The sequence below is a fragment of the Hyperoodon ampullatus genome (genome assembly GCF_949752795.1).
Source record: "Hyperoodon ampullatus genome assembly, chromosome: 10".
NCBI classification, from domain to species: Eukaryota; Metazoa; Chordata; class Mammalia; order Artiodactyla; family Ziphiidae; genus Hyperoodon; species Hyperoodon ampullatus.
In genome coordinates this window covers 32,387,325-32,401,324 of record NC_136923.1, presented here as the reverse complement: position 1 = coordinate 32,401,324, position 14,000 = coordinate 32,387,325, and the positions used below count along the sequence as shown (strand labels likewise).

Below are 14,000 nucleotides of genomic sequence, written 5' to 3'. Positions count from 1 at the left end.
TAACAGTGATTGAGGCAAAAGTTCCATGTCAAACAACAGTAGGGAAGGTATTCTGAGGAATATTAATTTTGGGGGGAAAAACCCTACCAAACAAATAATGCTAGAAATCAGTCTTATAATCGCTCAAATGACTATCACATAAAAGTTTTTAAAATGCCTTTGAAATAAGAATAGTTCAGTTTAAAAAAGTAGCTGATTATGAGGTTTATAATTAGAATGCCTTTAAAAAACAGACAAGCTAATTAACTTGGGCCCAATTAGCAAAGGGTAAGAGGAAATAAACTCTTCCATAATTAATACTAGATGTCTTCTTCCCTTTGGTGAAACTGAGATTAAATTTGAAACTGGTATAGAAAATAATGAAATGAAACCTATATGACAATTGAAAAAAAAACACCAATGCCACTAATAATGAACACAATGGGAGGCAAAAAACATATTTTTAAGCAATGATTACTCAAAAGAATGCCTTATAAAAAACTACATATCATAATCAAGTTAAGAAAAAGCTTCAAGACTAGCAGCTGGGCTTTGTGAAACACGTAGGACAACGGAAGGCACTACAAAAGCATTAATCACTCCTAACTACAGTCTGACAGTTCAGTCTTTTCCTTCTTCTTAAGAAGATAGCCAGTGTGAATGTCATTTTTATATCCCCCTGAGTTTTACCATGACTGGGCAGAGAAGCACCAATTTAAAAAAATATCTGCAATGCCAGCACTGCAGTTTGGAATCACTTAAACTGATGGCCCCACAGGTCTCTCATAAGAGCACTTTAGAACATGATTAAAAATATAGAAATGCCTTTCGGTGTTTCAGTATTAAAGTGGAACCACCACAGATATCCATTTTTTTTAAAACTAATGCATTAAAAAGGTCTGTTTATACAGTATAGTCTTTCAACCCTGTAGCTAGCATTCACAGCTCTTTTCCGCTCCGAGAGATCTTGGGCGTCTGGTTGAAGTGTCAGTATGCTTCATGGTGTACAATCCTTTTGGCTGGAAAATCCTGGCAAATATCATGTCATGCCCGTTTTGAGCAGTATGCCTTGTAGGTCCTCTGGCAATGCTAAAATAATTGCATCTATGTGTGTCCGTAACTTTTCCATAGTGTCAGGTTTCACAGGTAAATGCTCTCGATCAGCCTGCAACTATATAAGGAACATTTGGAAGCATTTAAATTACCTTTTGAGGCTGTATTAATACAGTGTATTCTCTAAATAAACAGTTTTAATGGTCAAAGATTTGGAAACTTCAGACTGAGACCAGAATTTACAGAATCTATAAAAAAGCAAAGAACATGCCACTTTAACAATACAATTGCTGAGCTCGAAAAAAGACTTCATGTAAATTAATAGATAATATCAATGCAGACCATGTGGTATTAAATATAAGTCACAATGGTTTTTGTAAAGCTCATTACACTCCATGTAAATAACTAAAAAAATATATGGTTTCATTATGATTTGCTTGAGTGATGAAGTATTTTCAGTCAGATCTACCATCAACTGACCAATCATAAGTCCTCTCATTTAAAAATTTACTTCTGTGATACATCAAAGCTATCACCTCAAATAAGAGCAAAATAACTTCACAGATCTTTGGCTGCTTTGGCTACATACCAGCTTGTTTTTTAGCTTCAATACAAGGTCTACTGTTTCTACTTCTGTGTGTTTCTGGGTCCAGTGAAGTAAGTCCTAGAAGAATAAACAAATCTCACATCAGTAAATACTCAAAATAATATTCAAATTGTTCTATTTCAATAGGCAAGGCTACTGGGAAGAAAGGACGGGAAGGAAAAGGAGAACAGGGTATTTAACCCAGACATAGCATTATAGTATAATTCTATACATGATATTCTGACAATGTGAATCAGATACTTTTTGACATTAGCCAAAATGACTGTCTAATATTCAGAAGTAAAACACAATGGAAGGGGGCCTCCCTGGTGGCGCAGTGTCCCCGCCTGCCGATGCAGGGGACATGGGTTCATGCCCCGGTCCAGGAAGATCCCACATGTCACGGAGCGGCTGGGCCCGTGAGCCACGGCCGCTGAGCCTGCGCATCCGGAGCCTATGCTCCGCAACGGGAGAGGCCACAACAGTGAGAGGCCCGTGTACCGCAAAGAAAAAAAAAAAAAAAAAAAACAATGGAAGAAATTCCTTTCCGGCCCTTTAGATCAATCAAGAAAAACAAAATTGGAACTTAAGGTACGATACTAACCCCCAACCCCACTAAGTAGTGAGTAATTTATAAGGTACATCAACTAACAAATCAAGATAATTGTGAACATGAATATATTACTGGATACAAACTTTGCATCTTTAAGTAAGCTCTTCCTGGGCTTATTTGTGGTTGCCTTCATGGTATTCTTTCTCTGAAAACCAGTCACTGAGAGTTTATGATTAGAAAGTTAACACTGAGGCTAGCCCACCTCAAGCTAAACACAAATTGAGACTATCCTTTATATTTTTAAAAGTAGCTTAATTTAAAATAGTCTGCTGACAAAATATAGAATATGAAAACGTCCAAATACAGGAAAAATGTATTAATAACTGGGAAAGGTGAATAACGCATGGTGGAAAAGATGTTGAGTTAGACTGCTCGGATCTGAATTCTAACTCCATCCAGTGGTATGCTAATAAATACTTAACAACTGGTTCTTAGGAAAAGTTCCTGGTTTATACCATTTGCCAGTTTATGTGGTGTAATTCTCCCTCTGTAGCTGATTTCAAGCTACCAACCTGAGATCACTGAATACAGAGCTGGGAAGAGATGCACATGGCTCGCTCTTGTGAGCCAGTGCAAGTGGGCTCGAGCACACTGCTGGTTCCACTACTTAGCAATGATGTGATCTGAAGCAAATCACTTAATTTATAATCCTCAAGTGTCTCATAACGCAGATCATAACACACCTACTTCAATGAACTATGAAGATTAAAAGACATTATCCATTTAAAGCACCTGCACAGTCCTTGGCACATAGCACATGATCTGGAAAAGTTAGCTATTACTATTTATAAAGTAGTGGATATGGATATAACCTTTCAGCCTCTATGAATAACTTTATTTTCAATAGTTGTTAATCATCACACAAACACGCTGTTTTCTAACCTCTTCACAAAGAGCTTCCAGATGGAGTGCCTCCAGTTTCTGGGTCATTTCCTTCCTCCGGGTCTTGAACCAACCATCAAAATTTGGAGATTTTAGAAAATGCCTATAAAAATAAATTTTTAAAAAGCAAAGTTTGATTATGACTTAACTTCCTCTCCTCAATACTTTTTCTACCTATAGCTAGGAGAACCATGTGAAACAATGTAATTTTTTAAAAAAAAGAATATGTTGGATTTCCCTGGTGGTCCAGTGGTAAAGAATCTGCCTTTCAATGCAGGGGACGAGGGTTCAATCCCTGGTTAGGGAACTAAGATCCCACGTGCAGCGGGGCAACTAAGCCTGTGCGCCACAACTACTGAGCTCGCACGCCTCAACTAGAGATCCCACACACCACAACTACAGATCCCACAAGCTCTGGAGCCCGTGCGCTGCAACTACAGAGTCCACGCGCTCTGGAGCCCCCGCGCCACAACTAGAGAAGAGAAAACCCGCATGACACAACTAAAGAGAAGCCCACACACTACAATGGAGATCCTGCATGCCGCAACTAAGACCCGACGCAGCCAAAAAATTAAAAAAAAAAAAAGAATATGTTTAAGCCCAGTTTTTTGTTTCATTTTTAAATAAAGCTCTATAGATGGATGAAATGGAAAAAAAAGGACCAACCGGTAAAGTCCAATCCAATCGCCTTTTATTCTAGAGGTCAGCTGAGGTCCTGTTTTCTCAAGTGTTTTCATAAATTCTTCTGGAAGGAACTGTCTTAACTGGGGTGGACTCTAGAAAACATGACATACTGTATTTAAAAATTAAAAATGGATATATTCACAGAAGTTAACTGCAGTTACACAACTCAAATAGGAACTTAACTGAATATATTTATACCTTCCATGGAGAAATGCTTTTCTGCAAAGGCATCAAGCTTGCCACATATCTTTCCTAAGTCCAAGAAAAAAAAGTTAGTCAAAGTTAGGTGTTCTTACCCAGAGAGTCTTCAAAAATGTTTAAACTGACCTACTTAAAAAAAGGGGGCTTCCAAGTTTTTCATCATATGCTCTTTCAACAGACATCAACAACACCATCACTCGTCTCAATAGATACACTAAATTTAGATTGAATTGAGAAGTCAGACTTTCAATAAAAATTTAACTAAATCCCAGATAATCCAAAGAAATACCTATTTTTAATGATAATAATTAACCTTATTGAGTAACTGTGTGCCAGAAAATGTACTCAACATTTTTTTTATTAGTTTCTGTACTCAACATTTTACATGCGTGATCTCTTTTAACTCTTGCAACTATCCTTTGTGGCAGGTATTACTGGCAAACTGAGGCTTCAAAAGGCTAAGTAACCTGCCCAAGTTCACACAGCTTGAACTTGAATTCAGGTCTACTTGACTTCAGCCCATGCTCTTAATTAAGCACTACAGTAAAGTTCACTTACTTAAGCAAGCTGATTTAAATGGAACAAAATAAATTGACATCTATAGACTAAGAGAGAATATTTCTTCCCAAAGTAGAAGAGCAAAGATTTCCAGACTGCCCTCCTATAATATTCTTAGATAGATTACATTAACAACTACATGAGTCTCTCTCTGATGCAGTCTCCAGACTAGGACCACATCATGGTACTGCCTTATACTGTGAGGCATAACTTTTAGTAAGTTAACATGATGTTCCACTGAACTTCAAAAAATAACTACATCATCTAGTCATTTATTTCATAAATATTTATTGAGTGCTACCATGTGACAGACTGAGGAAAAGGTAATGAACAAGACAGATAAGGGAACTACATCACGGAACTACATTCTCACAGGTATCATATCAAATTGTGCTCAAGAAAATAATATCAGATTTCAAAATTTCTGCTCTTTCCATTATAGTAAATGCAGATGATAACGGCAGCTACCTCATAGAGTTGTTAGGAGAATTAAACAAATTGTTGGTCTCTAGCGTCAGTGCTTGGCAGTCTTAAGAAAGCACCTGCTTAGCTCTGCATAGTGAAGTTCTTCTTCCCAGTGAAATCTATTTAGCCCAGACCATGATCCTAGGGAGTTGCTATTTAATTCTTTAGAAAGTATAATCAGTAAACATGTTTTTTCACCTGCACAGTATCCTGGGAATGTAATATTGGAAGTCTTGGGTATGCTCTGCAAGGAATAGGTACTATTGTAGGATGCTGGACTAATAATAGAATCCTAAAATGTTCAACCTCATCTCTACCCCAATGCCTCCTTCAACCAGTTCAAGCTTTGTCTTGATACCTCAGACGAAATGGAAATATGAGCATACAACATCACTGCTTAAAACCTCCCCATCTGCTTTGGGAACACAATCTGACTTTCTTAGCATGAAATAAAAAGTACCGATCGGGCTTCCCAGGTGGCACAGTGTTTGAGAGTCCGTCTGCCGATGCAGGGGACACGGGTTCGTGCCCCGGTCTGAGAAGATCCCACATGCCGCAGAGCAGCTGGGCCCGTGAGCCATGGCCACTGAGCCTGCGCGTCCAGAGCCTGTGCTCCGCAACGGGAGAGGCCACAACAGTGAGAGGCCCGCATACCACAAAAAAAAAAAGTACCGATCAAAAAATAATAAATAAATAAATAAATAACATCAGAGAATGAAGCTCCAGTAGAACCCTTTAAGGTGCAAAATTCAATAATTATATAATATTTCACAAAAATTATCTCATTTAAGATTCACAACAACCCTGAAAAGTCTTTAGGAAAAGTGTAATCAGCCACATTTTACAGATAAAGAAATTGAGGGTCAAAGAAAGGAAGTGACTTACCAAATTACACAGTTAATACCAGAACAAAGAGTTCAGGTATCTTGCAAAGGGCTCTATTTTAATCACTACACACATGAGCAAGCAAAACAATTTAAGATAAGGTTTTGGTGGATGAAAAAAAATTCATGTGCCCTTCAACAAATCATTAAATTAAGCAAATACATATGCTAACTTACTAATGGAATGATGAAGCTTTGTGTCAGTTCCAAAAAATAACGTCGGAGAATAACGCTTTGAGCCTCAGAAGGACGCTTCTGTTGTACACCCTTAAAAGAGGAAAAAAATGAGAACCTACATTCTAGTGTCAGAGAATACAAAATAATGAATGCTTATAGAAGTTTAGCTGATATGTAAATATGTATTTTACTTGATAGGAAAAAAACCCAAGAACTTCATCTTGAAGTAATATAATGTGAAGTTCACTGTGCAATATCCTGTAAAAAATCCTTAGAGCAAAATATAAGACATTCATCCCATACTTTAAAATATTAGCTCACAACAAAGACTATATTTATTTCATACTTGTTGTATTAATAATATTTATATTTTCCAAAAAATGCTAACTATCCTATTAGGTGTTAAGCTACCTCATAGTACAGTCCACGACTTTCTCACTATAACTCTTAAGTTTTCAGAAAGATTGGCACTCGATTGGTAGCTGCAGTCCCATATTTCTAGCCCATAATTGCTGCTACATTAGTCTCCTGATTTTCATGAAGCTTTGGTTCAAAGTCCAGAGTGCAGAAAGACTTCTTTTCATATTATTGTACATAAAGCACATGTTGCTTTACTGGATACTGCATACCTGAGTAAGGAAATTTAAATTAATAATATGAGCAAGTAATCACCTTCTGCAATTGTTTCATGATTTCTTCATCTCTATTTAGATATGGCTTATAAGAAGTATAAACTCCTAAGAAGTAAAGAAAAGAAAATAAGGTAAGCAGTATGACCCATTTACCCATATAGTATATGTTTTAAAAATTAATAAAAGTCAATACCAGGTTTAGAATCCAGAGTCTTTAGGTTCTTCAATTTTTTCACTTTAACCTGCTTAGGAATTTCACCTGAAGGAAACATCATAAAGATTCTTATAGTTATTTGAATTTCACATATCACAAAACTGGAATTTTCTAAGACTGATAATCCACTAACTGTTATTTACTTAGTCAGGGGTGTTGTAGCTAAGGTATTCTTAACATCGGTGAATATTTAAGAGTTTATTCCTAGTACTTTAGAACTGGATAAAGGGAACACTGGGCTATATAACAGCATTACATAAACAATTGTGTAAATTATATAAAATGGATATTTGATCTTTCATTAATATCTATCATTACTTTAAAATTTCCCTTTTTGTCACTCAACTTAAATTTTAAAATCTTTGTGCTAAATATACGAAACATGAATAAGATACCATTTTGAATATGATGCCAAATATAATACCATTTAAGAGTAAAGAGAATTGAAAGCAACTCCTAAGTTAGTATGCAGACGTAGTATTCAAAGATTTTTTTTCTGGTACCGCCCCAAATTCTGCTTTTGCAGTGTAGAAACACTGCCACCAGGTGGTGATAGTGGAAGCCACAACCACAGGCCTGAGCCACAGGTGAACTGGACTCTGGACTCCTAAGCAGGGGTGCTGTGTTGCACAAAGGAGTGTGAAGTAAAAGAGAGAAAAGATTATAGGATGAAATGTATGCATTGTTGAATACTGCTCCTGGGTAGAAAGAAAATCTGAAGACATGTGCAGCAAGGAAAGAGAAGAAAGTGAGCTACTGTAGCTCTGTGGAGGAGATTAAAAACAAGAGGCTTTGGGGACAGACTGAGAAACAATAGGAAAGAGTCCAGAAACACTCAGGTTTCTGGAATGTTTCTGATTTATTAGCTCACAGTTTTTACTTTGTCAACTTATTCTATATATTCCCACATACTAATTATTATTATTATTATTTTTGGCTGCGTTGGGTCTTCGTTGCTGCACGCAGGCTTTCTCTAGTTGCGGCGAGCAGGGGCTGCTCTTTGTTGTGGTGCACGGGCTTCTTACTGCAGTGGCTTCTCTTCTTGAGGAGCAGGGGCTCTAGGCACGCAGGCTTCAGTAGTTGTGGTGCGCAGGCTCAGTAGTTGTGGTGCACGGGCTCTGGGCACGTGGGCTCAGTAGTTGTGGCTCGCGGGCTCTAGAGCACAGGCTCAGTAGCTGTGGCGCACAGGCTTTGTTGCTCTGCGGCATGTGGGATCTTCTCAGACCAGGTATCGAACCCGGGCCCCCTGCATTGGCAGGTGGATTCTTAACCACTGCGCCACCAGGGAAGTCCCCCACGTACTAATTCTTATGAGAATGTCTCTCATTTTGAATGTTATCTCGTGGTTTTGCTTTCCAGAGTTCAGAGTAGCTTTTCATCAGAAGATTTGTAAAACTTTTTTTTTCTTAAAGTGCAGAATTAATACATATTTAACTATACAGATAACTAAATTCAAATCACTATCTGCCTCTGACTCTAAGAACCCAAAGAACATCACATGTCAAAACCACAACACTTTGAATAAGTCTAAATATTTCTGTGCCTACTTTCTGTTTCCTTCTGCTCTAGATCACAAAGGACTTGCAACTCCTGTATCCATCAATGCCATTTATTATATATTATTTCCTGAAATTCACTGTGCAGAGGAACCAAATATCAGGGAGGAGAATAATTCAACAGTAGGTTTCATATATTCTTTACATTCAATAAGTTCTAGGTAATAATGAAGATATATAGTGATCCATATCAGCTTTGTTTAAAAGGCAAAGACAAGAATACTACCTGTGCAGCAATCTTCACTCACACAATTCCCCTCTGATTCAAGGGACCTCATCAGGTGTAAGATGCATACCTAACCCTGAACCCTAACCCTAGCCACCATAATTCTTACACTGTAGTACATAATAGACATAAAGAAAACTAGTCATAAAGATACATTGTCTATTGCCAAAAAAAGTTAAATGGTATTTGTCAAATATGTCTGGAAAATAAAATAAAAATGCCAGAAAATGAACTGAAGTCCTACAATTACAGATGTTTATTTTAATTTAAAAATACTTATTCAGGGCTTCCCTGGTGGCACAGTGGCTGAGAGTCCGCCTGCTGATGCAGGGGACACGGGTTCGTGCCCCGGTCCAGGAAGATCCCACATGCCGCAAAGCGGCTGGGCCCGTGAGCCATGGCCACTGAGCCTGCGTGTCCGGAGCCTGTGCTCCACAACGGAAGAGGCCACAACAGTGAGAGGCCCGCATACCGCAAAAAAAAAAAAAAGCTTATTCAATGTCTGTTATGTACATGCACATAAGAGAGGGGTTTAACATTATTAAATTAATAATGTTCTGCACCTCTGCACATTTGCATAAGAATCTTCTACATTTAGGTCAAATGTTTTACCTTTGATTAAATCATCAAACCCAATTTCTGGTTAGAAATTCAGTTTATAATGTGATCCAATATACACTAGTAGAATTACTTTCTCTTTGAGGAATACTTGTTCAGTACCATTATCCTAGCATTACATTTCTTCATTTAGTAGGATTTGGGTGAACTAAAACTAAGTATAACCCATAAGAAGTAATCCCTTTATAGCACGAGGAATGATCCCTCTGCAGGGTTAAAACTATATATATATGTTTCTAATAAAGCTATGAACTTCTGGGCCCAGGAGAGCAAAATCTCAGTTCTGCTATGCCTTCCCTGCTGGTCCTACAGAACATACTTTTTCTGCAGTTTTACTGACCCTCTCAGATAGTCTTGAATTTTCAAAGCCAGGATCCTAGGCAGAGCTGTTGTGTTTCCTAACTTGTGTAGCATATGCAGTGGTCCTAGTCTTGAGATCAATGGGCAGAAAAGAAATATATCCCAAGATATATGCCCAGTACTCATAAATTAAAAGACAAATGGGTTTTCATGAATGTGATACCAAAAACAGAGACAATAAAAGAAAATATTGATAAATTGGACTTCATCAAAATTAAAAACTTCTGTGCATCAAAGGATACTATCAAGGGCTTCCCTGGTGGCGCAGTGGTTGGGAGTCCGCCTGCCGATGCAGGGGACACGGGTTCGTGCCCCGGTCCGGGAAGATCCCACGTGCCGCGAAGCGGCTGGGCCCGTGAGCCATGGCCGCTGGGCCTGGGTGTCCGGGGCCTGTGCTCCGCAGCAGGAGAGGCCACAACAGTGAGAGGCCCGCGTACCGCAAAAAAAAAAAAAAAAAAAAAAAAAAAGGATACTATCAAGAGAGTGAAAAGACAACCCACAGGAGAATATATTTACAAAGCATACATCTAATAAGGCATTAGTATCCAGAATATAAAGAACTACAACTCAACAAAAAAACCAACCCAATTAAAAAACAGGGGAGGGCTTCCCTGGTGGCGCAGTGGTTGAGAGTCCGCCTGCCGATGCAGGGGACGCGGGTTCGTGCCCTGGTCCGGGAGGATCCCACATGCCGTGGAGCGGCTGGGCCTGTGAGCCATGGCCACTGAGCCTGCGCGTCCGGAGCCTGTGCTCCACAACGGGAGAGGCCACAACAGTGAGAGGCCCGCGTACAGCAAGGAAAACAAACAAAAACAAAAAACAGGGGAAGTGGACTTCCCTGGTGGTGCAGTAGTTAAGAATCTGCCTGCCAATGCAGGGGACATGGGTTTGATCCCTGGTCCGGGAAGATCCCACATGCCGCAGAGCAACTAAGCCTGTACGCCACAACCGGCTGAGCCTGTGCTCTGGAGCCCACGAGCCACAACTACTGAGCCCACGTGCCACCACTACCGAAGCCCACACGCCTAGAGCCCGTGCTCCACAACAAGAGAAACCACCGCAATGAGAAGCCTGCGTACCGCAACGAAGAGTAGCCCCCGCTCACCACAACTAGAGAAAGCCCGTGCACAGCAATGAAGACCCAACAGAGCCAAAAATAAATAAATAATTTTTTTTTTAAATGGGAAAAGGACTTGGAAAGACATTTCCCCAAAGGAGACATAGAAATGGCCGATGAGCACATGAAAAGATGCTCAACATTACTAATCATTAGGGAAATGTAAATCAAAACTACAATAAGATATCACCTTACACCCATTAGGCTACTATCAAGAAAACAGAAAATAACAAGTGTTGGTGAGGATGTGGAGAAATTGATACCCTGTGCACCACTGGTGAGAATGTAAAATGAAAACAGTATGGCAGTTCCTCAAAAAATTAAACATGATGACTATATGGTCCAGCAATTCCACTTTTAGGTATACAGTTGACCCTTGAACAACATGGGTTTGAACTGCCTGGGTCCACTTATACACAGATTTTTTTCTTTTTTTGATGAATATATATAGTACTACAAGATTTGCAGTTGGCTGAATCCACAGATGTGGGACTGTGGATACAAAGGGCCAACTATGGGAGTTGAACATCCTTGGATTTTGGTATCTGTGGCAGGTCTTGGACCCAATCCTCTGTTGATACCAAGGGATGACTATATACCCAAAAGAAGTGAAAGCAGGGACTGGAGATATTTGTACACCCATGTTCACAGTATTATTCACAAAGCTAAAAGATGGAAACAAGCCAAGTATCCATCAACAGATGAATGGATAAGCAAAATGTGGTATATACATATGATGGAATATTTTTCAGCCTTAAAAAGGAAGGAAATTTTGACACATACTACAACATGGATGAACCTTGAGGACATTATGCTCAGTGAAATAAGCCAGCCACAAAAGGACAAGTAGGTAGGATTCCACTTACATGAGATATCCAGAATAGTCAGATTCACAGAGACAGAAAGTGGAATGGTAGTTGCCAAGGGGTGGGGGGTGGGGGCGATGTGGAATGAATAGGGAGCAACTGTGCAATAGTTTCAGTTCTGCAAAATGAAAAGAGTTCTGTGGGTAGATGGTGGTGATGGCAGTACAACCATGTCAATGTACTTACTGCCACTGAACTGTACACTTAAAAAATGATTAAGATGGTAAATTTTATGTTGTGTATATTTTACCACAGCTTTTTTAAAAAAGGAATAAAATTCTAATACATGCTACAGCATGGATGAATCTTGAAAATGTTATGCTAAGTGAAATGAGCCAGACACTAGAGGAGAAATACTGTATGAGTCATAGAAACAGAAATTAGAATAGAGTTTACTAGGGGCTGGGAGATGAGAGGAATGAAGAGTTATTGTTTCATGACTACAGATCTTCTGTTTGAGATGATGCAAAGTTCTGGAAATGGATAGGGGTGACGGTTGCACAACACTGTTAATGTACTGAATGCCACTGAATTGTACACTTCAAAATTGTTAGAATGGTAATTTTTATGTTATATATATTTTGCTATAATAAAAAAATTTTTAAGATAAGTGGGAAAAAGTATCATAAACATACTAAACTTAATGAAATTTTGCACGTCTGTTAAGACCTGTGCTCAAACAACACCATCCAGTCCCAGAAATAGGTACTATAATCTTGCTCAAAATTATTTAAACACCCCTGGTGTCATTGTTCACAACGTATCACCTCTACTAATTGAACAAGGACCAAACTGAGGACACTGACACTCTCTACCATCCACTCCTCAATGACCACTAAGGATCTATAAAACATAATGTTTCCATACAACATCATCACTCTCCTATAGAAAAAGTGATACCTTTTTCTATATGATATGGTCCAAATACTCTAGTGACAGAAATAATCCAAGGGAACACAGCATCTCATCCCTAAAATAGGCTGCTTAAAATAAAGTGTAATTAATATTCCATATATGCCCTTATGCCCATTTTGAAAAATAAACTCAAGAAGTGTCCCCTCCCCTCCCTTAGTCCTAGGTCCTACTTTTAAATGGTAACTTCACCTGTCTGAAGAGGATTCTCAGAGCAGCAAAAATATTAGCTGTCAAGACATCACAAGAAAAGAATATCCCTCATGGATAAAGATGTAAAAATCCTCAAAAAAAATTAGCAAACTAATAATAAGAATAATAATAAAGGACTATACACCATAACCAAAAGGGATTTATTTAAGGAATGTAAGGTCGGTTTAAAATAAAAAAGCAATTAATTTAGTATACTGTATTAATAAAGGACAAAAAGTACACGATGATCTCCACAGATACAGAAAAAGCATTTAACAAAATTCAACACCAATTCATTATAATCTTTTTCAACAAACTAGGAACAGAGGGCTACTTCCTCAACTTGATAAAGGACATCTATGGAAAACTACATCTAACATCATAATTAGTCCTGTATATTGAAAACTACAAAACATTGCTGAGAAAAATTAGAGAAGATATAAACAATGGAGAGACATTCCAAGTTCCTGGAATGGAAGACTCAGTATTTTTGAGATGGCAATTCTCCTCCAAACTGATTACATATTCCCTATGTAATCAACACAATCCCTAACAAAATCCCAGTTAGCTTTTTTGTTTTCTGCCCATTTGACAAAAATTGGCAAAGTAATCCTAAAATTTATATGGAAATGCAAAACACCCAGAATAGCCAAAACTATTTTGAAAAAGAACAATAAAGCTGGAAGACATATTTCCTGATTTCAAAACTTACTATAAAATTACAGTAATCAAGAGGTTGTACTGGTATAAAGATAAGACACTGATCTATAGATCAATGCAACAGAAACAAGAGTCCAGAAATAAACCCTTAGATTTATGGCCAACTGATTTTCCAAAAAGGTATCAATGCAATTCAATGGCAAAAGGATAGTCTTTTCAAAAAATGATGCTAAGACAACTGGATATCAACATGCAAAAAAAGATGATTTTATAACCTTACCTCACATCATAAACAAAAATTAACTCCAAGTAGTTCCTAAATGTAAGTGCTAACACAATAAAATTTTTAGAAGAAAACATAGAAGAAAATCTTTGTGACCTTGGGTTAGGCAACAAGTTCTTAGATAAACATCAAAAGCCTAACTCATAAAATAAAAAAATTGATAAACTAGACTTCATCAAAATTAAGTACTTTTGCACTTCAAAAGACGTCCTTAAGAAAACAAAAAAGAGGGCTTCCATGGTGGCGCAGTGGTTAAGAGTCAGCCTGCCAATGCAGGGGACA

At 38.2% G+C, this 14,000-nt stretch overlaps 1 protein-coding gene across 1 annotated transcript in view; it reads right to left on the bottom strand.

Annotated features, from left to right (window-relative positions):
• Positions 1-1,018: 1,018 nt before the first annotated feature.
• The window catches only part of DENND6A (DENN domain containing 6A), a gene marked incomplete at both ends in the record, with an annotated part of 50,455 nt that continues 37,473 nt past the window's right edge, over positions 1,019-14,000 (bottom strand). The window contains 8 exons of the mRNA XM_079713743.1: positions 1,019-1,150; positions 1,622-1,696; positions 3,114-3,216; positions 3,780-3,889; positions 3,996-4,049; positions 6,083-6,172; positions 6,755-6,819; positions 6,908-6,973. Coding sequence (XP_079569869.1) covers positions 1,019-1,150; positions 1,622-1,696; positions 3,114-3,216; positions 3,780-3,889; positions 3,996-4,049; positions 6,083-6,172; positions 6,755-6,819; positions 6,908-6,973 — 695 coding nt within the window. The remainder of the gene's footprint in view (positions 1,151-1,621; positions 1,697-3,113; positions 3,217-3,779; positions 3,890-3,995; positions 4,050-6,082; positions 6,173-6,754; positions 6,820-6,907; positions 6,974-14,000) is intronic.